The 24734-nt window shown below is 38.4% G+C and overlaps 1 protein-coding gene across 3 annotated transcripts in view; it reads left to right on the top strand.

Moving 5' to 3' along the window:
* The window catches only part of LOC116716093 (E3 ubiquitin-protein ligase HECW2-like), a 70235-nt gene extending 47289 nt beyond the window's left edge, over positions 1-22946 (top strand). For all 3 annotated transcript variants that reach the window (XM_032556881.1, XM_032556880.1, XM_032556879.1), the window contains 8 exons: positions 1790-1886; positions 2654-2737; positions 18424-18533; positions 18613-18733; positions 18830-18943; positions 19022-19174; positions 21777-21875; positions 22033-22946. In XM_032556881.1, the coding sequence (XP_032412772.1) occupies positions 1790-1886; positions 2654-2737; positions 18424-18533; positions 18613-18733; positions 18830-18943; positions 19022-19174; positions 21777-21875; positions 22033-22174 (920 nt within the window). In that variant the 3' untranslated portion in view covers positions 22175-22946. The remainder of the gene's footprint in view (positions 1-1789; positions 1887-2653; positions 2738-18423; positions 18534-18612; positions 18734-18829; positions 18944-19021; positions 19175-21776; positions 21876-22032) is intronic.
* The last annotated feature ends 1788 nt before the right edge of the window (positions 22947-24734 follow it).

The following is a 24734-nucleotide window of genomic DNA, read 5'->3' as shown; positions in this document are numbered from 1 at the left end:
CTAAAATGTTTGTGAATAACTATAATCTTACAGAGTTTAAATTCTAAGAAAAATCTTGAAATTCCAGAAATTCAAAAAATTACGTCACTACTCTGTCATTTTACAAAAAACAAAAAGTTTCGTTCCGATGAGTTCTGGATAAAATATTGGGCTGCGTTTACACTGCAGCCTTAAGTAACCAAATTCCGATTTCTTTTGATGTAATGCGATCTGTATCTAATCTTTTCATGACAGTCTGAACACCACAGGTCAGATTCTTTTTTAATGCGACCCAGGCCTCTTGGATAGCCGATACGTATCCGATTCAAATGTGACCTAACGTCCAGGTCGCATTCATCCCACCTGAATGTGACTGATACTCAACAAATGTCCCTATTCTGCGTCCTGATAGACGCAAGTGAGAAAAAAAAGCAACCATAACGGACTATAATGAGGATTAAGTTGTTAATATGCTGGCTCCGGTCGGACAACAACTTCAAATATGTAAGCTATGCTCCACCGTTATCATCCAGGTTTACTTCCACAAACACTGAGCATTTCTTCTTTTTATGGCAGTTGGCAAAAAACTGAGAACGCTGATGTTATTGCGCCATCTACTGCGCATGCGGGATACTTTAGGTCGTTGCCCGTTCACACTGGAGAACACATACAGGTCGCATATATTTGGAAGTGTGAACCGCCATGAAAAAAAATCAGATTTGACAGAAAGAAAAAAAAATCAGAATTGAGTCACTTCAGGCTGCAGTTTGAACGCAGCCTTAATCTGACTCAACAACATGAATTAACAACTAAATATTCAGTCCATTTTACCCATCAGCTACTTCAGAATTAGGATTCTTTGAGAATATGGGCCCAGCTTTCAATTATATTTAGTGATCATGTAAGGGACCAGACTTAAACAAGGACATAAGGTGTTCAAAATGTCAAAAAATTTCAATTTAATAATTCCAAAAATGGTTAACAAAACATCAGGTTTCATCGAAAAATAAGTCAAATGAGAAATAACAGATTTGGGCCCAACTAAACTAACTGAACAAACAAAACTGGCCTGCAAACAAAGAACTAAAGACTTATAAATAAGGGGTGGAGTAACTTAAATCCACCACATGAGGGAGACACAACATAACAAAGGAACAAACAAATACAAAATTACCTAAAACATCCTATGAAATAAATAAAGCAAAACTAACTTTAACTTAGCACAAACAATAATAAGTGAATATTTAAGTGACAAAATTAAATAATTAAAATCAACTTTAAACAACAAAGTCCCCCCACCCATAGTGTTAGAAAAAAAACGGTATGTTCCAGGCTTCCTCCTGCAGCTGGTCTGTGTTGGCAGCACCTCAAACAAAAGAACAAGTGTGAGTAAAACCATTCAGACAAATATTAACTAAAGTGTGCACCCATTAGAAAATATATGTCTAAATAAAATTACTAACTTAAGCATAATGTAAGCTGTAACTAATAATGTAAATTAAGAAAAATAAATACTAACTCTATCTGTTGGTGGTAGGAGCATCCACCACAGACCAACATCCACTTAAAACATCAAAATAATTTCTGTCAGCTTTAAGATGGAACATTTAACCCAAAAAGGTAATTTCATCCATCCACAGAAATCAATACCTACGTTAATATTAAGTAAAACATAACATTATCTTCAGAAACAGTTAATCCATAATTCAGGATGCGACATGTCAGGTACCACATTTTTAACTTTTTAATCTTTGTAGCTTTCTTTAATGAAACAAATAAAACTGACCCGCTTGTTTCTTGTCTCATTTAGCTTACAATGACAAGATTGTGGCTTTTCTTCGACAACCAAACATCTTTGAGATTTTGCAGGAGAGACAGCCGGACTTCAGCAGAAAGCATGTACTCAGGTATACCATATGTCTTCTTTCATGGTTACAATGTTTTACATTATGTATTTCTCAATTTGTGTGCTTTTTAAATTCAATGTAATATGTCAGAATGTGAGAGCATGGCGGGCTGTCTTCTGAGCCGTGGCGACAATGTAGCTTGCCACCATTGGGGTATGTTTGAATGTAGTGCTAAAGTCCTCTGGAGTTCTCTGGACTAGAGAAAGCCATTGAGGCCAATTTTGCAGTATCTTTCTACAAGTTTATCATAATAGTTTGCTGGAATTCTGGCCCATTCCCTCTGACAGAACTTTTATTGCTTACACACACCTTTTCAGCTCTGACCACTAGTGTTCTCTGGAACTGAGACCAAGACTTTGTGACTCCAAAACATTAAATTTGTTGTCCTTAAGCCAATATGTTGCTAATTTGTATGCTGAGTGACATTGTCCATTTGGAAGACCTATTTCTATCCTGGCTGATGACTTGAGGTGCTGATTCAATATTTCCATGTTCTTCTAAATGTTTGAGATGTTATCTCAGGTTGGCAAGCTTCTTCCATTTTCTTCCAAATTTTTTAGTTGAAATGTACAAACTAGTTGACTTTTTACAGTTTGTGCTCTAACTGTATTAGTAAAATACCAAGACATTCTATACATAACTCAAAATAAACTAAAGTACTTTTGATTTACAAATTCATATAATTCTATAAATAAAAAAATATATATATATAAAAAATGAGAAAATGCAAATAAAAAAGGAGACATCCTTGTTTGATGTGATATCAGGGAGAAGGTCCAGCTGATCCGCACAGATGGTGTGTCAGGACTGACCCGACTGTCAGGAGATGCGGACCTTGTCATGCTGCTGAGGTGAGACATCCCTGCTGTTTTACCCCCATTGTCTGTCTCTGTGTTTCCATCCCAGCCTAATTGTTATTGTTCCCCAAATGGCCCACAGTGATCCAGATCTGGTCACTAAGTATGATCCGACCCACCACATATTGCTTATCAGACATTGATAGAACTCTTTGCTTCATGTAGCATCATTTTTTCAGCCCTTCTGGATAAACATAAGCCAGTAATGGCTTGAATTGATAGCGGGAGTCTATGGGCTGGCAAGTTGCCTCAACACAGGCATAATGAGGAGCCAGACTAATATAAAAATCTAAGAATTGTATACATCAACTACAGTGTAATAATGCTTTAAATGTGGTGAAATTATTTACATGTGAAAAAGGGGAAATATCTTGATGTACCCTGCCGTGGAAAAAAACCTATTTCCAAGCACTGTTCAGGTGAAACCACTCAATCAGGTTTATTCATATATTGTGCACAATACAGAGAGCTTGTAGGACAATCAGTAACAAAGCAGGTCTGCATGAAAAACTCTGCCAGGCAGAGCCAACACATGAGTTTTGTACAAAGGGATAAGGGATCCAAAGCATGGGAAACAGACTGGTTCCCATGCAGCTGGGAAAAAACAACGTCCAACCTTGTGCATGTAACCCAAACAGCTTTAACTTGGTGGGAATATACAGGACTTAGAATAAACATATAGCAATACAACTAGCAGGTGTGACCTCATTGTAATTTTTCCACATCATTTCCCCCCTTTTGATTATAAGTAAATATGTAATATTTAATATTAATCGTCATTTCCCTCCGAGGTTAAAAGATATAACATAACACTATCCTGGAAGATGTAAAAAAAGAGAAAAAAACCCCCAAAACACATATACACAAGATACGAAAAACCTACCAGCATTAACCAGGTAACAATATCACTGTGTTAGGTAGGAAAAGTTATCTTGCAACCCCTCCTTGCCAGGGAGACGGTCCTGTATATGTGTTATCCAGGATAGTCACGGAGGTATCACACCAACGATTGAAGACATGATAAAAATCAAGAACAACTATAGTAATAAAAAAAGGTAATATAAAAACAAAAAGAAATAATAACATCAAATAGTAAAAAACAAAAATCAATGTCGAACAAAAAATTGAAGCTCAATAGAAAACAACCCTATAAGTAGCTAGAAAAACAATTCATACTGAAACACATATATGTCTTCGAGTAATTTAAAATCAACGTCACAACAACAATGTGCAACAAGGTAATATCCTACTCCAACTAAACCCTGAAAAGGAAAAATAACATAATGCTAGAAAGGAAATGTAAAATCAAAATATAAAATGCATTTGCAGAACATGTAGAAAGGACAGGCATTTGTTTTTGTGAAACATAGACATTTCTATAATGAGCAAAGCAGGATAGGAAGCTAAACTAGGACACTAGCTTGAAAATATCAATGATTATCACTTTTTAAAGATTAAAAAAACATTCTACACATCAACGTCCTCATCGCCGGAGGACAAAAAGTCCAAGTCATCAGAATCATCACGCAGGTAGGTAGGGTTGTGGAACTGATCAGTTGTGTGTGCAAGGAAAGTGTATTTTAAGAGATGAACATAAACACCGGTGTGAGAAGTTTTATTAGGAATTGTTTCCCAGTGGGAATCATTAAGAGCTGGAAGTGGAGGAGAATTCAAAATGTCTGGAAACAAGTCAGAGATGTTTGGATAAGGTTGTGGAATCGCCATTGGTGAGTGGGCAGCTAATGGCATGTGTGAGCAAACATAACAATTTGATCTGTTATACATCTGTTATACTGAATATACTTAGCATGGCGGTACCACAAATTCAAGGAGTAAGGAGTAGAGTGTTTAAGTTGCAAATCAACGGTACACAGCCATTTAACATCTCTCAGTTCACGTAGAGGAAAATTTTCCACCTTATCAGAGGGAAATAAAACCTATAGATAGGTCAGGAGTCAGCAAAAGAGTTGCTGGATTCAGAACAGTGCAACGTTTCACAGTGACATTAGGCATGTCCAAAAGGACAGATGTATATCGTAGCCAATGCGCAGCAGAAAGATGAGAAGTTTTCTGCTCCAAAAGTATGATAGAAACAGAATGTGGAACCAATAAGGTGAGGTTGGCATAACCCACAATGTCACGTGATGCAAGAACAGCTTTTTCTGCAGCTGCCACTGCACGCAGACAACCAACAAGACCTTCAGCAACAGGATCTAGTTTAGCTGAAAAATATGCAACAGGTCTCAATTTTCCTCCATGTGATTGCAGCAGGATGGATGTCATTCAGCCTCTTTTTTCATCCACTGTTTGAACAAATGGTTTGTTTGGATCAGGAATGCCAAGTGTAGGAGCAGTCTGTAGTGCCAGCTTTAGCTGAGTAAAAGCAGCTTCAGCCTCTGTAGTCCATTGGACAGTGTCTGAAGCCTGGAGACCACTACTGAGAGCTCTCAAAGGACTCTCCAGAATCAAATAGTTCAGAATGAAGTTTCTGCAGTAAGATGTAATACCCAGAAAAGACAGAAGCTATTTCTTTGTGACAGGCCTGGGAATGTTTTGAACAGCAGAAACACTCTTAGGTGAAAGGGAGCCACACATTTTTGAAACCACATGACCTAAAAAGGTGACTTCTTCTTTGACAAACTGAAGTTTAGAAAGACTGGCTTTGTGACCCTCAGCATGAAGATGCTTTAGCAAGGTAACTGTGGCCTTTTCACATTGCTCTTTAGTTGGACTGCATAACAGAAGATCATCAACACACTGAATAAGAGCAGAACCAGGTGAAAGTTGGAGCGAATCCAAGCTAGCCTTCAGAGCAGCATTATAGATAGTGGGGCTGTCACAAAAGCCTTGACACAACCAGGTAAAAGTCCATAATTTCCCTTCAAATTCAAAAGCAAACCAAAACTGACTTTTTGGGTCCACAGGGACAGAGAAAAATGCATTTGAAAGGTCAACCAACGAAAAGTACTGTGCATTTGAGGGAATCTGAGAGAAGATTGTGTGAGGATTTGGCATTATTGTTGCACGTGGTAAAACTGATTTATTGACTAGTTTTAAATCCTGCACAAATCTCCATTCCTGACGTTCCCCAGGGATCTTTGCTTTTTTTTTTCCAACAATATTTTTATTGTATTTTTTACAGATATACCTGCCATATAACCAATACAATAAACAAGACCAACAAACGCCCTCTTAGATACATGTCTGCATACATTCCTTTAAGTATACAGGAGATAATAGTCCACTGCTGAGGCTCCCTTGTTTAACATTATGGTTCGACATTAATCTTGTCTTTAGCTGGTTTCTTCGTCTTGTACAAGTCCTCTCCTTCAACAAAATTCCTGAAGGGTCTCCAAATGTTTTCAAATAATTCGCTTTTCCCTTTTTGGAGATATGTTATGCGTTCCAGAGGTAATGTCTTCAGCATTTGCCTGATCCATTGTTTGATACCTGGTCCTGTTGTTCTCTTCCAGAATAGTGCTATCAGTCTTTTAGCTTGTAGTAGACACATATCAATCAATAGTAGCTCACATTTGGTAAACAAAGTATTTTTTGGATACAAACCTAAAATTAGAAAAACCGGGTCTAGTGCAACATCTTTTGACACAAGATGTTCTACAGTTCTTTTTATTGCTTTCCAAAATTTTTGAATTTTCCTGCATTCCCAAATACAATGAAACAAAGTCTCATTTTCTTCTAAACATTTTGTGCATATATCTGGTATATTAGGATTGTACCGATTTAAATTGACTGGTGTAATATAGATTCGCATTAACCATTTGTATTGCAGTAACCTTAAGCGAGAGTTAACAGTTTGTTTCTGAGCCTTTGTACAGACAGACTGCCAATGCTCCAGTGACAGGTTTACTCCCAGGTCTAATTTCCAGGCTTCTAGTTTCAGTGCTGAGTCCTCTGGGGAATTTAAAACCATAAAGTTGTAGAATTTTGAAATCGCACCTTTACTTGCGCTGTCTTTGCAAACCATTTCTTCTAGCTGGGACTTTGGTGGCTTGGTTAAATCTTTGTTTTTTGTCCTAATGTAGCTTCTGAGCTGAAGGTATTTAAAGAAGTATTTTCTATTTATATTAAATTTTTGCCTGAACTCTTCAAAAGACATCATGTAAGCTGAATTTGTTTGATACAAATCATGAATTTTATCTATTCCCTTTGCGGCCTATTGTTTAAATACAGACTCTGCTCTTCCAGGACTGAAATCTTGGTTACCCCATATAGGAGTAAACTGTGACAATATAACTGGTTCTTTTGTGAATTTCTTTACTTCATACCATATTTTGATCATGTTTTTAACAATAGGATTAACCGTTTTTCCCAACAGTCTTGGGACTGAATCAGAAAAAATTTATACAGGTAAAGGTGGACTTACAGATTCAGATTCCATTTCTGTCCATTGCGGGGCATCCCCGGCATTAAAGTAATATCTAATAGTCCTAAGTTGGGCTGCCCAGTAATACCACTTCATATTCGGACACCCTAGTCCTCCCTCCTTGTGAGGTAAATGTAAGAGCGACATTCTAACCCTGGGCCGTTTATTTTGCCATAAAAACCCAACAATTAACTTCCTAAAATTATTGAACCAGTTTGCAGGAGGCAGCAGGGGGACATTCTGAAAAATATACAATACTTTTGGAAGTATATTCATTTTGTAGGTGTTGATCCTGCCAATCAGTGATAAGGGAAGGGGCATCCATCTATTGATATTTTCAGTGATTTCTTTTGTTCGTAGTTCTTCTTTACAATCATGTCTAGATTTGAAAATATTTGGATTCCTAAATAAGTGAAATCTCTAACAACCTTAAATTCTGAACTTATTTCTGGGGACATTTCTTTTTCATCCAATAGTAGTAATGAAGATTTAGCTTTATTTATATTATACCCTGAAATATGACCATATTTAAATATGACCAAATATTAAATTAAGCAAACTTGGAATAGATTCTTTTAAGTTTGAAATGAACAGGATTATGTCATCTGCATATAATGAAAGTTTGTGTTCTACTTGTCTAATTGTAATGCCTGCTATAGATTTATAGGACCTTACAGCTATAGCAAGAGGCTCCAATGCTAAAATAAATAACAAAGGGGACAAAGGACATCCTTGATGGCATCCTCGTTTGATAACAATTGGTTTGGACACATTTTTATTTGTTAATATTTCTGCAGTAGGATTTAAATATAATAAGTGTATCCATTTTTAAAAATTGTTTCCATAACCAAAACGATTTAAAATGTTGAAAAGATAGGCCCATTCGACTCGGTCGAACGCCTTCTCAGCATCTAGAGAAAGAAGTGCAGTTCCTGATTTAACACCCAAGCCATGAATAATGTTTAGAAGCCTCCTCACATTGTGTAGGCCTTGCCAACCCAAAACAAAGCCATTTTGATCCCTGTGTATCACTGAAGGAAGTGAATCTTGTAAGCGTATTGCTAATAATTTACAGAGTATTTTTAGGTCAGCATTAAGCAAACTTATTGGCCTCATGTTTTCACATTTATTGCTGGGTTTCCCTGGTTTGGGTAGCACAAAGATTAAAGCACTTGTCATAGATTTTGGTAGGCCACCATTACAATATGTCTCCTGAAACATCTCTAAGATAGGACTTAGTAATTGTTTTTAAAATTTTTTATAAAAGTCTATAGGGAACCCATCAGGCCCAGCTTTCTTCCCTGCCTTCATGCAGTCAATAGCCTTACCCAGCTCTTCTTCTGTAATTTCAGCTTCCAATTGTTCTCTATAACCTTCATCTATTGAGGGAATAATTAACTTATTTAGAAATGAGTCGTGTTCCTGTAAATCGGAGGTGTCTTGAGAATCATACAGCCTTTCATAGTATTTTCTAAATTCTTCATTTATCTTGATTGGGTCTACTAAAGTTTCCCCTTTACTATTAATAAGAGAGGTTATGTTTTTTTGCACTTTCAGTTGTTTTATTTGCCATGCCAAGAGTTTCCCCTGTTTTTCTCCTTGTTCATAGAATGATTGATTTAATTTTAATAAACTGGAGGCCGCTCTGTCTGCAGATTCTTTTTCATATTGCGCCTTTAATAACAGCAATTCCTTCTCTGTTTCTGTGTTGCCATTTCTAAAAGCTTGCAGTTCTAGTAATTTAATCTTAGATTCTAATTGTTGTCTGCTCTTGCGTTCTTTAGATTTTGATGGGGTGTAACTGATTATATAACCCCTCAAACATGCCTTAAAAGCGTCCCATTTTATACAAGCTGAAGTTTGTGTGGTATTGATACTGAAATATTCGTCTATCTTTTCTCCAACATAATTAAGAAATTTCTCATCTTTCAGCCATCGAGGAGGGTCTCTCAACATGTTGTTATTAGAATGTAATAAATTACAGGGCGCGTGATCTGATATTAGTATGCTATCATAGCAACAATCAGTTATATTTGAGAGTAAATCTTTTTAAATCAAAAAATAGTCTATGCGCGAGTATGTTCTAAATGCTTTTGAATGGCATGAGTAGATTGTTTCAGTAGGTTTTAAATGTTTCCAGATATCTACTAAATTTAATTCTTTCATAAAATTACATATTGTTTCCCTACTTCTGGTGTGCGTTTGGTCAGCTCCTGAAGCCCTCTCCAGAGTGGGGTCCAGAACACAGTTCCAGTCGCCCCCTATAATGTATTTTCCTGTCAGCGATGAAAGGGCAAGAAAGAAGTTGGTATAGAAAACATCATCATCAGAGTTGGGACCATACACATTTACTAAGTTCAGAGTTTCTTATAAAATGGACCCCTGAATAATCAGATATCTCCCCAATTTATCTTTAATAACATTGGTCACCTGAAAAGGAACAGATTATGAATTAGGGTCATTACTCCCCTGGCTCTTGATGTAAATGGAGCTACATATATATCCCCCTGCCACCTCCTACGTAATTTTATATTTTCTTTCTCCAAGAGATGGGTCTCTAGTAAAAATACTATTTTAGAGTTTAAATCTTTCAGTTTGTTCATGACTTGTTTGATTTTTTTTGTTTTATGTAAGCCTCTACAGTTCCAGAATGTGCATTTAATTTCCGTCCTCTGCGTCATGTCAACTTAAAAGACATTGATGCAATAACTCCACAAATATGTCCAAGAGGGGCAACAAAAACAACTGAACAGTTAACATACACCCACAATCCCTGAACTACCTGAACAAATAAAACCCCATTCCCAACCAAATGGTCAGGCCCTCCCAGTATATTGCTTCCAACCACTGACATGTATAGATCCTTATGATCTATTCTCTCAATTCTTAATCTCTACCAACAAAAAAAAACTAAATATATGTACTGTACTCGACCTTCTCCTGCGTTTCCAACAGTCTAATTATCCCTATGCATTTGAGGTGATCTCTAGTGTGTATAATAGAGGTAGAACATCACAACAGAACAATGAATGTAGAAGTATAAGGTATATATAAAAAAATATATAATAAAGAGTGCAGCTTCACGTTATACCATGTTAACATAATGATGATCTAACAAAAAGGTATATTTATTAGAGACGCACCAACACTACACTCCATCAGTACTGCATCTATTCAGTCACTCCGTTGCACTTATCTGTCCCTTCTGAATCTGATCGATGAACGTTTGGACCTCTGCAGGTGGGTTGAACTTGAAAGTTTCCCCTTGGTACGTTAGCACCAGTTTAGCCGGAGGGATGATGCCGTGTCTCAGCCCGAGCTCGCGGAGGCGCTTCCGGACTCCATCGTACTTTTTTTTTTTTTTTTTACTTTATTTATTGTAATAAACAACAATACAAATGTACTGTGAACAAATCTCAGGAAGATAACAATAATTTACCAGGGGGAGCATAAAATAAAGCAAGAAGAGAAGAAAACGACAATAAATATAAATATGTATAAAGGAAATAGCACAAATTGTGATACGTGTGCCAGATGTCACAGTGCATTAACATAAAAGATAATCCAAAATTCCAAGTTGATTACAAGCCCGTATTGTTGATTCTGCTTTTTGATTAGTGGAGGACTGAATTGTTGATAAATAATGTTTAAGTTCGATCAAAAAAACTAAAAAATTTGGTTTTTTCTTCAAAAATTTGCATTTATGTAGGTGAAATTTAGCCTTAATAATTAGTAAATTGATAAGGAGACTCTTTACATTCATTCCTCCATTTTGTTGAAATCCAAATAAGACATTTTCCCAATATAAGTGAAAGCCTGCTGAAATTTTGGAATCAACAAAGTTACAAAAATGTTGCCAAAATATTTTAGAATAAGGGCACAACCAGAACAAATGAGTGACCGATTCTGGACAAACAACACAGAAGGAACAGTTCACATCAATGTTAGAATTGAATTTCTTTAAATAGACTTTAACGGGGTAGATTCGGTGAATGAGTTTAAAAGAAACTTCCTTTATCTTGTTAGAGAGAAGAAAGTGATTAGGGAGCAGCCAGATAAATTTCCAAGACACAGTAATATGAAAGCGATTCCAATAATGAACGACCACAGGAGTAGAGGTCACGTCCTTCAGAAACAGGGATCTGATTGACTTATTATTGTTACAAGGAAAAGGATTCAAACAAATTTTGCCAACAGGAGAATTTATGGGAGATAAAATGGGAGAGTGATCAAGGATTCTCGGCTTCTGCCGAAATAACATACAGATCTTTGTAGAAACGGCACCAAAAACTTTGGCATATTCTCCAGGAGAGACAGGAAAACTGAACTTACAGAGAAATTCTTCATAAGTCAACAACAGACCATCATTGTTGAACAATTGGTCAACCAAAACAATGTTATTATTAAACCAAGAATCAAAAAATATAGTTTTCCTCTTATATAGAATGTCCTTATTATTCCAAATAAAGTATCGGTGAGGAGAGAAGTTATGCTTGTAGATGAGTAACCATGATAAAAAGGCCTGCCGATGAAAATTAGAGAGTTTAATTGGTAGTTTCGTTATATCAAAATTACAAATTAGAAAGAACTTTAGACCACCAAATTTGGAAAAAATATGAAAGGGTATAATATTCCAGAAAGACGCTGGAGAATTAAAAAAATTACGGATCCAATTTATTTTAAAAGTATTATTTAAGATAGAGAAAGATAAGCAGTTAAGTCCTCCGTTTTCATATGAATTCATTAGAGTAGATTTTTTAATATAGTGAGTCTTATTTTTCCATATGAAGTTGAATAGCAGTTTGTCAATTTCCTTCTCATTTTTATTGTCAATGTCTAATGACTGTGCAGCATAAATTAGTCTGGAGAGGCCTTCAGCCTTTGTAAGCAGAATACGGCCACGCAAAGAAAGATCTCTAACTAACCATTGATTAAGTCTTTTTTTTAGTCTTTTGAATTAGCGGGTCGAAGTTTAGGGAGCTTCTTTTTATTTGATCCTTCGTGATGTTTATACCTAAATAAATAACCTCATTCTTAACTGGTATAGCTTCAATTGAGGCTATAGAACAGTCCTTAATGGCCATTATCTCACATTTTTTAAGGTTAAGAGAAAGACCTGAAGCTTTGGAGAAAGTACCAATCTCCTTAATAGCTAAAGAGATTTGGCTCTGGTCTTTTAAAAATAAAGTAGTGTCATCTGCCAGTTGTGTTAAAGTAACCACTCTATCAGCAACAGTGATCCCTTTTAAAGGACCGGTTTTAATATGATCGGCCAGAAGTTGAGCCACTAAAAGGAACAAATATGGGTAGACGGGGCAGCCTTGTCTGATTCCTCTGCAGAGGCTGAATCTAGGAGAGGAGCCGTTTCTTAATTTGATGGAGCTGTTGCTGTTTTGATATAAGGTTTTAACAACAGAAGTAAAGAATTTCCCAAACCCAAATTTATTTAGACTCTGAAAAATAAACTCATGTTCGACCGTATCAAAAGCCTTATAAAAGTCTAGAAATAAAATAAAACCATTATCACAAACAAGATCAGGATAATCTAAAATATCCAAAACAAACCTTATATTATTTGTGATATGCCTATTTTTCATAAAACCGGATTGAGTTTCATCGATAATTGAATGAAGGACAGATTTTAATCTTTTAGCTACAACTAAAGCAAAAATTTTGTAATCATTGTTAAGAAGACAAATGGGACGCCAATTATCTAGAAGTAAAGGGTCTTTTCTTGGTTTTGGTATCAGAGTGGTTAAACCCTGAGTGAGGGTTGTAGGGAGCGAACCGTTTTCTATACTTTCATTAAAAACTTGCAAAAGAAAGGGAGCGAGGTCGAACAAAAAGTGTTTGTAAAACTCAGCACTCAGGCCATCAATTCCAGGGGATTTGTTCATTTTGAGATGTGAGATGGCGTCCACAATCTCTTGCAAAGAGATTGACTCTTCACAGCATACTCGTTCACTATTAGAAATTTGATTAACTGATAAATTGGTCAACAGGGCATCAGCTGAGGCCTGACAGAAGTTGGAGAGATAAAGAGTTTTATAAAAGGAACTGCAATATCTAGCTATATCATCAAGGTTATCTGTAACAACATTGTTAATCTTTAGACTGGTAATAGAATTAGTGGTTGAATTATGTTTTTCTAGATTAAAAAAATAATGAGTGTTTTGTTCTCCCTCTTCTAACCATTTTCTCCTTGATCTAATAAATGCACCTTTACTCTTATTAATGTAAAAATGATCCAATTTAAGTTGTAATTCTGTTAACTCTTGTAGTTCGAAGTCATTTAAATTAGAAGGATTCGACTGAGTGAGTTCAAATATTCTCGTTACAATTTTGGTTTCTTCATTTCTATTTGTCTTAGCCTTGTTACTACCAAATTTTCTTAGAAATTTTCCAGATTCGAATTTAAAAAGTTCCCAATTAATACCATAAAGATTATCTGCTTGAGCTTTATGCCAGAAGAATTTCAATAATTTGTTTATCTTTATAGTGACCTCTTTATAGTTTAATAAAGAATTATTCAATTTCCAGTATGAAGGAGAATAACTAGAATATTTACCATCTGAGAGTGTTATAATTATTTCAACAACTTTATGGTCCGTAAGGGGAGTAGGTAAAGTATTAACAGTCACAGATTCTTTCTTTATTGAATCTGAGATCAGCCAGAAATCTATCCTAGATTGTTGAGATAATGACTTATTACTCCAGGTAAATAAATAGTCATGTGGATGTTCAGTTCTCCAAATGTCAATTAGATTAAATTTTTCCATAAAAGCTTTAATAGTCGGGCTTGAGGCATTTGGTCGACCAGGAGGCCATTTATCAAGGTTACCATCCAGGACAGTGTTGAAATCACCTCCCATAAGAATTATAGCATTTGGCCATTTTTTTAACCATTCTATAAGGATCTTTTCAGCTGTGATAAACAGCTTATCGTTATCTCTTTTATTATTGTAACCATAAATATTGGCACAAATGAAATGATGATTTTCATAGAGAAAGAGTTGAAAAATAAAGTGACCCAGCGAATCACATTCAGTAGAAATAATATTCCCATTAAATCTATGTTTTAAAGTCATGACTCCTGCAGAGCGCTCAGACCCATGAGAAAGCCAAACAGAATTACCCCCACTGGGATTTCCAAAAAGTAACATCATCAACTGTAGAGTGACATTCCTGAAAAAAACAGAAATCAGATTTAAAATTTTTGGCAAACAAGAATAATGCTTTTCTTTTTAACATATTACGCAACCCCCTGGCATTAAGAGAAATCAGCGAAAGAGATAACATATAAGCAACAGAAAAAGTAACTTAATGAATGAAGGTATTTATAGACGACATGAACACCGTGAGTCAGTACCTTATTAAAGTTCCAGATCTCAGTTTGCAACCTAGGGTAAAGTTCCAAAATAGTGGACCCATCAATGAGAATAGACTTGCCATTCTAGCATTGGAGTAAACACTGCAGGTATCTCCACCCCGTTGATAAAACCACGACCTCCTACGAAGTAGGCAGATTTTCCCTCTTCACGAGCCTTCTGGATACATGGCCAAAGCTTCTGGCGGGACTCACGGTCTTCTTTACAAAGGTCTTCGGTAAAACGGAGACCATTTCTCTTCAGGAAGTCATTTCCCTTAGCCGCTTTCCATATGGAATCACGATATCTCCTCGCAATGAAGCGAATGATGATAGAACGAGGGCGGGAGTTGGCAGTGACCTTTCTACCAACTCGATGAGCGACATCAATGAAGATCTGAAGCCTTTCTTTATCCTTCGGAAGAATCTCCTGGCACACCCGCAACACCTCCTCCCGAACATCCTCCTTCTCGGTCTCAGCGACTCCATGAAGTCTGAGGTTCCAACGACGACCGTAGCGCTCCATCTCAGTAACACGGATTAAGCAGGACGTTGTATCTTTTTCATTGCGCTCCACTCGTTTTTCCACTGAGTTAATTTTCATTTTAATATCTTTGATTTCTTCTAGCATACTTCCCAGCTTTGTTTCTAAAGCATCACTTCTCGTGTTGATCAGGTTAGCAAGCATAGCAATAGCATCATCAGGATTTGAGTTGCTATTTGTTCGTAGCATATTTGGAAAAGGCTTCTTGGCAACAGGAGGCTTACTTGGAGTTACCGGGAGCGGCGGGAAATCCTCTTCACCAATCTCCGGTTGGAGAGCCGGACCGACATAGTCGTGGTCTTTCTCATCAACACCAGTGCAGGTTTTTTCCAACTTGCTGTGGTCACTAGTTCTTTTTTGGGCTGTTTTAGGCATCTTCCCGAGAGTAAAGTAAACTTACAAAGTAGAAAAGTACTCGACTGCACGCTCGTACACTCAGGAAAATTGCAGAATAAGAGTGCTAGCACTGAGAGCACGGCATAGAGTGACTTACGCTGCCGCCATCTTTTTCTCGTCCTCGGACTCCATCGTACTGCTTGCGCTGCTTGTGTATCTAGTGACGTCGTTGTAGAATCTCACCCGCTGGTTCTTGTAGAGGATATCCGTTTTTGCTTTACTTGCTTTGAATATCAGAGCCTTTTGTTTATAGTTAAGGAATCGCATAATTACGGTTCTTGGGGGTGCTTCTGCATTTCTTTTCGGGCCAACGCGGTGAGCTCTTTCGAGAATCAGCGGATTTCTCAGGGCAGGCAACTCCAACACTTCTGGTAACCAGCTTTCCAAAAATCCACAGGCATCGGAGCCCTCTGCGCCTTTGGGGAGATTCACCAATCTAAGGTTGTTGAGGCGGGACCTCATTTCCATGTCAACTATTTTTTCCTCCATTAGCTTCTTCGTTTCCTCCAAGCTTTTAACTTTGTTAATTAGCGACATTTGCTCGTCTTCCATCGTGGACAAACGTTCCTCTGCATGCGTCAAAAGCTTCTCACACTCACCCACTTCTTTACTCACTGCTTCTATTGCTGTCATAACATCGTCAAATTTAGATCTGTGGTAGGAATCAATTCCTCCTTAGAAGGAGCAGCAGCTGCTGCTGCCGCTGCAGCCGTTGTTGTTGATATAGGCTGTTAAAACTGGAGAGACCCCAGCAGTTGGTGCAGGTACCGCTTGTTGTGGTCGTGGAATCGGGTAGGCGTCGAGATCTGGATCCAACACAGAGAGAGAACTCAAGTCCAGGTACAGACGTGTGGGAAGAGAAGAAGAATTGTAAGGTGAGGGTTTAACTCCCTTTGTTTTAGAAGCAGTCACAGAAGCAGAAACATTTTCAGATTTAATCATAGAAATAGAAGCATTGTCATGTCGCCCCGCTATTCTACCAGAATCATCCTTACATCCAGCCATTTGTTTAGCATTTTTCCATCTTTCCCTACAGTCTTGTTCTTTCATCCAGCATTCTAAACTCTCTTTATGTTTTTCAAGATCAACAAGACTCCTAGTCTCTATCTGTTTTTGTCTCTTAAGCACGTTCTCTATTTTCTATTTCTCTTTGTACTTTTTTCAAAACAGAGAGTTTCAATGAACCACCCGTGGGGAAAATACCACATTTTATCCATTGATCCACTAAATTACACACTTTTTTCCTCCATATTTTGTTATCATATAGTCAAACAATTCACCCTGAGGAGGAGATTGCATTCTGGAACCACGTAGACCCATTCTTCTTGAATTGGGTGGGATTTCCTCTTTAGACTGCAAACGTCTTCGCAAAATCCAACAAATCAGCTTTGTGGTAGCTCTGCCTCTTACTCCTTTAAGAGGGGCCTTTATTTCCAATAAAGGTCTTTAGGATTCTCTAAAGGTTTAGTTCCCCCAATTTAGAAAACCAAAACGTTAAGGACTTTCACTAGGACCCTCAGCCTAGAAACCCGTGATTCCTTTTTTTCTCTTCCGTTTGAGACTGTAACCCAAACAATGTCCGGAGGGACTCTTTCCCAACCGTTGTTTTCTTTTTTTTATTAATTATTATTTTATTTTATATATTTTTTATTTATTTATTTATTTTTTTCTTATTAATTTTTCCCCGTGGGATTTTAACCCAACGTTTCTTCTTAACACCATCAATCTCTATTCCCCAGGGTGAAAGGCTTATCGGATCCTTTACTATTTTAGATTTAAGAATTTGGAATTTGCAAAATTAATTTTAGCCTGAGTGAGTATCCCACCTAATAACAGTGGTTTTGAGTTTGTTGATCCCAGCGCTGGAGCCGTGGAGCCGACCAACAGCCCTCATCACTCTTAATCGAGGTTTGAGGCTAGAGTTTAGTCCAGGTCGGCGCCTTAACGCTGTTCGTCGACGTCCTCGGATGTCCAGTCGAGGGATCCGGGTCACGGCACCAAACTGTCGTGGAAAAAAACTATTTCCAAGCACTGTTCAGGTGAAATCACTCAATCAGGTTTATTCATATATTGTGCACAATACAGAGAGCTTGTAGGACAATCAGTAACGAAGCAGGTCTGCACGAAAATCTCTGCCAGGCAGAGACAACACATGAGTTTTGTACAAAGGGATAAGGGATCCAAAGCATGGGAAACAGACTGGTTCCCATGCAGCTGGGAAAAAACAACGTCCAACCTTGTGCATGTAACCCAAACAGCTTTAACTTGGTGGGAATATACAGAACTTAGAATAAACATATAGCAATACAACTAGCAGGTGTGACCTAATTGTAATTTTTCCACATCAACCCCAAGGATTTTTCAGGTCCGCCAGCATATTAGGGATGCACCGATTGTACTCATTACTGGTCTTTAAAAAGCCTGGCATGCCGATCCCAATTTTGGCCGATTAACTGCAAACATGCAGACATGACCTGGTGAGCCTCAAGCCTTTCTTTTTGGAGAGCAGAAGAGTACAGTGTTTGATATTTGGATCCCTGCTTGGGTAGATAACATCAGGAGGTAAGATTGGCTTCACATGCAAGTATTGACTGATCACCGATCTCCCAAATTTAAGGAAATCTGCGATGATAAATCTGGCTAGTAAATTGGTGGACCCCTACTGAATGTACAGTACCTCTAGTGAGTTCTGGCTCTGGAAGGACTCCTCCTTGTTGAAAGGGTCCCAAAAACCTCATAAGCAGAAAATGTATCCATAATTTATTCCTAGATTCCTGTGTCATGTCAATTGTGCTGAGTTCATATGCACTGTAAGCTATAAGCCCACAGGCTTATAATTGTTTTGGGTTTTTCATTAGTCTGAATGCTGTAGTCATTCAGGCACCACTTTTGGTTGTTTTACTTCCTTTCTGCCACCCGTGGTTTACATCTGGGCTACTCTGTTGTATTGCCTCAGTGTTTTAAGTCTTTCTCTCTGTCTCCCCTTGCAGTCTGTTTGAAGATGAAGTGATGTCCTATGTCCCTCCTCATGCCTTACTTCTCCCCAGCTACTGCCAGTCACCTCGGGGATCCCCTGTTTCCTCCCCGCAGAACTCACCAGGTATCTTATTGAAATATTAGCGAATACAAAAATATGTTCCTGAAACTACCGGTCAGTCCTTCTTTCTGTCTCACTGTAGGAACTCAGCGAGCCAATGCCAGAGCCCCAGCTCCTTACAAGAGAGACTTTGAGGCAAAACTCCGCAACTTCTACAGAAAACTGGAAACTAAAGGCTATGGTCAAGGCCCTGGAAAGCTAAAGTGAGCTGAATTTATATCTGTGTGTATCTTGTTACACATCCTCTCTTCGTTTTCGCTTATAGTTTGTGTTTCATGTTCATTTTTGTGCATATAAAGAGTGACTATCCGTCGGGACCATCTCTTGGAAGATGCTTTCAACCAGATCATGTGCTACTCCCGGAAGGACCTGCAGCGCAGCAAGTTCTACGTCAGTTTTGTTGGGGAGGAGGGGTGAGTGAGGTGGAAACCAATCTCGAAAAGAAAGTACAAGACAAGAGGTTTAAGCATTAATCTGTGTGTGTGTTACAGCTTGGACTACAGTGGGCCTTCTAGGGAGTTTTTCTTCCTGGTTTCCAGGGAATTGTTCAACCCATATTATGGTCTGTTTGAATATTCAGCCAATGACACCTACACCGTTCAGATCAGCCCCATGTCGGCCTTTGTAGACAATCACCATGAATGGTAATAATTTACACAAACACAAAAACACAAATTGTATTGAAATGAATGTACCACAATATAACTGATACATGTCTGAGAGTTATCAGAAGTTATTGGAATTTCAGCAGCCTGGAGGAATAGTTTCATGGTCCAAATGCTAGTTCTGATGCCCCATTTCAATCTTAGATAGAAGATTGGAAAAGTCTGAGGTCTACAGAGTGAAAAGAAATGGTTAGAGTATAGACCCTTGTGGCGCTCCTGTGCCTCTCGCCGCCTGGACAGAAACACGACCCTTCAGTCATAATGTGTTCTGTTTGTCAGGTAGACATTAATCCAGGTGACTGTTGAAGTCTCCACCTGTGTTTTGTGGAGTTTCTGACAGAGCCAATCAGACTGAATTGTGTTAAATGCACTGGAAAAATTAAAGAACATAATCCTCACAGTTCTCCCTGCTTACATGAGCAGACTGCAGGGCAAGCATGTTTGCTTTCACAAGCTGATCTGCAGCCTTGTTCTGGTTCATTCTCTCCAGCTACTTCTTCACCTGACTTCTAGACATAGACTGCTCAAGGTGGCGGTGCCATTCTAGAATTTGATTTGCCCAGTCTAGTCAAAGAACCTTTTCTTCCAACAGACTGGGCCAACTTGTAATAAAACCACACAATTTATCACTTGTACCATAATTATTTATGTCTGATGTTTATCTTTCAAAAGCAACTCTAAACAGGTGGGTGTTTAGTCTAGATTTAAGGGCACTCAGAATTTTGGCTGTTTTTCAGTTTTTTAGAAATTTGTTCCAGATTTACAGTGCATAGAAGCTGAATGCTGCTTCTCCATGTTTGCTTCTGGTTCTAGTCTGCTCTGCATCCCCAGACCTGAGCTGTCTGGAAGGTTGATACAACAACAGCAGATATTTACTGTATTTTGGTGCTAAGCTGTTCAGTGATTTCTAAACTAACAATAGACTTATAGTCTATTCTCTGAGCTATAGGGAGCCAGTGTAGGGACTTTAAAACTGGGGAGTTATGCTCTATCTTCCTGGTTTTAGTGAGAACGGGAGCAGCAGTGTTCTGTATCAGCTGCAGCTGTAGGATTTTTTTAGGCAGACCTGAGAAGACACTGTTGTAGTAATTGATGCAACTAAATATAAACACATGAATGAGTTTCTCTAGATGCTGCTTAGACATTAGTTCTCTAATCCTGGAAATGTGACTTCTGTCCGCTTCGGTGAGAAGTTTCCTATTGAAACAAAGAAATCCCTGTTCTTTATGTAAGATTCAAACCAGTTGCATACTAGTTGGGTTGGAGAATCCAGTCGTTCCAGTAATATGTCATGGTCGACAGTGTCAAAAGCTGCAGAGGTCTAACAGAACCAGCACTGTGGTTCTCCCATAGTCCGTATTTATATGGATATCATTGAACACTTTTACAAGGGCAGTCTCAGTAGTGTGGTGAGCCCGGAAACCAGACTGAAAGACATCAAAGCGGTTGGTTATCGTTAGGAAGCTATTTAACTGTTTAAACACAGCTTTTTCAATAGTTTTGCTGATGAATGTTAGGTTGGAGATCAGCCTGTAATTCTGCAGTAGTGATTTGTCCAAATTGTTCATTTTTATCAGTGGTTTGACACCTGCTGTTTTCAAAGCCTGGGGGAAACACCTGATGAGAGCGATGAGATTACTATTAGGATCAGATCATTTCTAATGACAGGCAGAACTTTTTCAAAGAAAGGTGTAGGTAGGATACCCATGTAGCCGGAACTTGAACTTAATTGATTCATAATTTCTGCTAGGCTTTTATAGTTAAATTGTTGAAATTGAGTCATTTTTTTCTGTATTTGTTTTGTTTGGGCACAGCATTGGTACTGGATTTAGTGTGGATGTGCAGATTAAACCTTTGATTTTTTAAATTTTCTCTTCAAAGTTGGCAAATTTGTTACATGCTGCATTGATTGCAGTTCAGATGTTGCAGTCATTCTGTCAACTGTTGCAAGTAAAACTCAAGTATTGTTAATGTTTTTGTTTATGAATTCTGCAAAGAACGTTTCACTTGCGTGTTTTAGTGTTGAGTGATAGCTACACAGTATTTCTTTGTAGATTTCATAATAAACGGGAAGTTCAGTTTTACACCATTTGCATTCGGCACCAAGACATAGTTGTCTTGCAGATCTAACTGTGCATTTCTCCACTGAGACTTGTTCCTACCAGACATAATCTTCACTTTAATGGAGGCAATAAAATCAATGATACCTGAAATTTTAGAAAGGAAATTATCTACCAACTCATCTACGTCACTGCAGCTTACGGGTGAGGACAAAGAGTAGATTTGATTAAATGTTTCTGCTGTGTTGTCTGTGAAAGAACTTTTTGTGATAGTAGCTGTTTGGCTAAGTGAGCCAATGTTGATTGTGCTTTCAAAGATAACAGCAAAATGATCAGACAGTGCAACATCAGTTACAGAGACATTGGAAATATTCACACCGGATAATTAGATCCAGTGTGTGACCTCTATTGTGTGTTGCTTAGTTAATATGTTGAATTACACCAAGATTATCAAGAATATCCCACAGGTTTGTGTTCACTACAGTCATAAGACCGAATATCCATTTGTTTGTGTGCCTCAGGTTCCGTTTCAGTGGCCGCATTCTGGGTCTGGCTCTGATCCATCAGTATCTGCTAGATGCCTTCTTCACCAGACCCTTCTATAAAGGCCTTCTGCGCATGTATGTTTACCCAGAATTAACCATGAATATAAAAAAAGCATTCACCAATATTCATTTTAATTGTTTACAATGTTTTTATTGTAAGGCTACGCTCACTGGAAGCCCCAAAAACTCACACAAGTGCAGTCATTTATTGTTTGTCTTTTCCATTCTCCAGTCCCTGCGATCTGAGTGACCTGGAATATCTGGATGAGGAGTTCCACCAGTCTCTCCAGTGGATGAAGGACAATGATATAGAAGACATGCTTGACCTCACCTTTACTGTCAATGAGGAAGTGTTTGGACAGGTCAGACTCTGATATTACCTACATATTTAAATGCTTACTGCTATCTTGTTAACAAGTGATCAATTAGAAAATACTGAAATAAAGTTTTTGGTCACAAATATACCTTTTTTTTATTTTTTTGGTTCAGATAGCCTTTATTTGCGAGCAGCTAGACAGAAAAGTAGGTACTAAGACAGTGGTTCTTAACCGGGGTTCGATCGAACCCTAGGGGTTCGGTGAGTCGGTCTCTGGGGTTCAGCGGAGCCTCCGCCACAAATATTTTTGTAACATCAATTTGATCAATTATGTAAATTCGTCATGACACACCCCGCTTGGCCATCACTTGCTGCAGGTGATCACGTTACATTAATTGACCAATCAGTGCTGCGGGGAATTTAGCGTGCTCAGTAGTCACCGTGTGGTTTCTTTCTTAATGTTTTAATCCATACTATGTCAAGCAAAAAAAGAAAGTGGTCGGACGAATATGTACAACATGGATTCACATGTATCACGGAACGTGATGGGAGTCAGCGTCCTATCTGCATGATTTGCAATGTCAAGTTGAGCAACTCTAGTCTCACACCTGCAAAACTGAAGGAACACTTCTTGAAGCTGCATGGAGATGGGGAATACAAGAACACAACGCTCGCTGAATTCAAGGTGAAAAGAGCCAGATTCAATGAAAGGGCCACTCTGCCTGCTCTTGGATTTGTACCCATGAACAAACCGATCCTCACCGCATCGTACGAAGTTGCTTACCTGATCGCAAAGCAGGGCAAGCCGCACACCATCGGTGAAACACTCATAAAACCAGCGGCGTTAAAGATGGCGAATCTGATACTCGGAACAGCGGCCGAAGGTAAATTATCCCAAATTCCTCTTTCAAATGACACCATCAGTGACAGAATAGAGTGCATGAGTAAAGACATCTTGGCTCAAGTAGCCGCAGATCTAATTTCAAGTCCGGCAAAATTCAGCCTTCAACTCGACGAGACCACAGACGTTTCTAATCTAAGCCAGCTTGCTGTTTTCGTGCGCTATGTGAAAGACAACATCATAAAAGAAGAGTTTTTATTTTGTAAGCCTCTTACAACAACAACTAAGGCAGCCGATGTGAAGAAGCTTGTGGATGACTTCCTCAGAGACAACAATCTTTCATGGGATATGGTTTCTGCAGTTTGTACGGATGGAGCTCCAGTCATGCTCGGAAGAAAGTCTGGTTTTGGTGCGCTAGTAAAAGCCGATGCACCACACATCATTGTTACGCATTGTATTCTGCACAGGCATGCGTTGGCAACAAAAACCTTGCCTCCAAAAATGGCAGAAGTATTAAAAACTGTAGTGGAATGTGTGAACTATGTGCAAAATAGTGCTCTGAGGCACCGCATCTTCAGTGAGTTGTGTAAAGAAATGGGCTCTGAATTCGAGGTACTCCTGTACCATTCTAATGTTCGGTGGTTATCCCGGGGACAGGTGCTGAATCGTGTTTTTGCCATGCATGTGGAATTAGCCCTGTTTTTGCAAGAGCACCAACATTGTCATGCAGATTGCTTCAAAAATCCTGAGTTCATTCTCATTGTAGCGTACATGGCTGATATATTCGCAGCTCTAAATCATCTCAATCAGCAGATGCAGGGTGGTGGAGTCAACATCATGGAAGCAGAAGAAAAAGCTTTTCAAAAAAAACTACCGTTATGGAAATGACGAACAGAGAACAATAACTTTGCAAACTTTCCCCTTCTGGACGACTGTGCAAGTAAGATCGAAGATGTGTCTGGAATCGGAGACATTTCTGTATCCATGGAACTGAAGCAAACAATTGCCACGCACTTAGATGAGCTTGCAAAGTCTCTCGACGGATATTTCCCTACAAGAGAGTCATATCCAGCATGGGTGAGACAGCCGTTCACGTTTGCTGTTGAGACAGCAGATGTCAATTATGAATACCTTGACGAAATCATTGAAATTCAGCAGAGCCAGGTTCAACAGCAACTCTTCAGAACAACAACACTCTCAACGTTTTGGTGTCGACAGTTGGAAAAGTACCCAATTATTGCTAAGAAAGCCCTGGAATTTTTTATACCATTTGTTACAACATACTGTATCTCTGCGAACAAAACTTTTCGAGGGTGCTGGACATAAAAACAAAGAAAAGGAACAGACTTTGCTGTGAAAATGACATGAGAGTAGCACTTGCCAAGGTGAAACCACGCATATCTGAACTGGTCTCTCAAAAACAACAGCAGAAGTCACACTGATTTACAGGTATGTAATTTGTTGTGGGTTGTGTTGGTTTTGTTCTTTGATCAAGGTGATGTTCATGCACGGTTCATTTTGTGTACCAGTAAAAAAAATATATATATACCTACGTCTTGAATTTGGAAAAAATTCATATTTGATTTATCACTAAAGCAGGATTCGGTGAATGTGCATATGAAACTGGTGGGTTCGGTACCTCAAACAAGGTTAAGAAACACTGTACTAAGAGAAGGGGAAGACATACAGCAAAGGTCATCAGATCTCGAAACTGTGACGTCCATGTAAGGATCGTGCATTGCCCCTGCGCTACCACAGCAATCCATCATAAGTATTT

Source organism: Xiphophorus hellerii, chromosome 24 (genome assembly GCF_003331165.1).
Source record: "Xiphophorus hellerii strain 12219 chromosome 24, Xiphophorus_hellerii-4.1, whole genome shotgun sequence".
NCBI classification, from domain to species: domain Eukaryota; kingdom Metazoa; phylum Chordata; class Actinopteri; order Cyprinodontiformes; family Poeciliidae; genus Xiphophorus; species Xiphophorus hellerii.
This window is presented reverse-complemented; position numbering and strand designations above follow the sequence as displayed.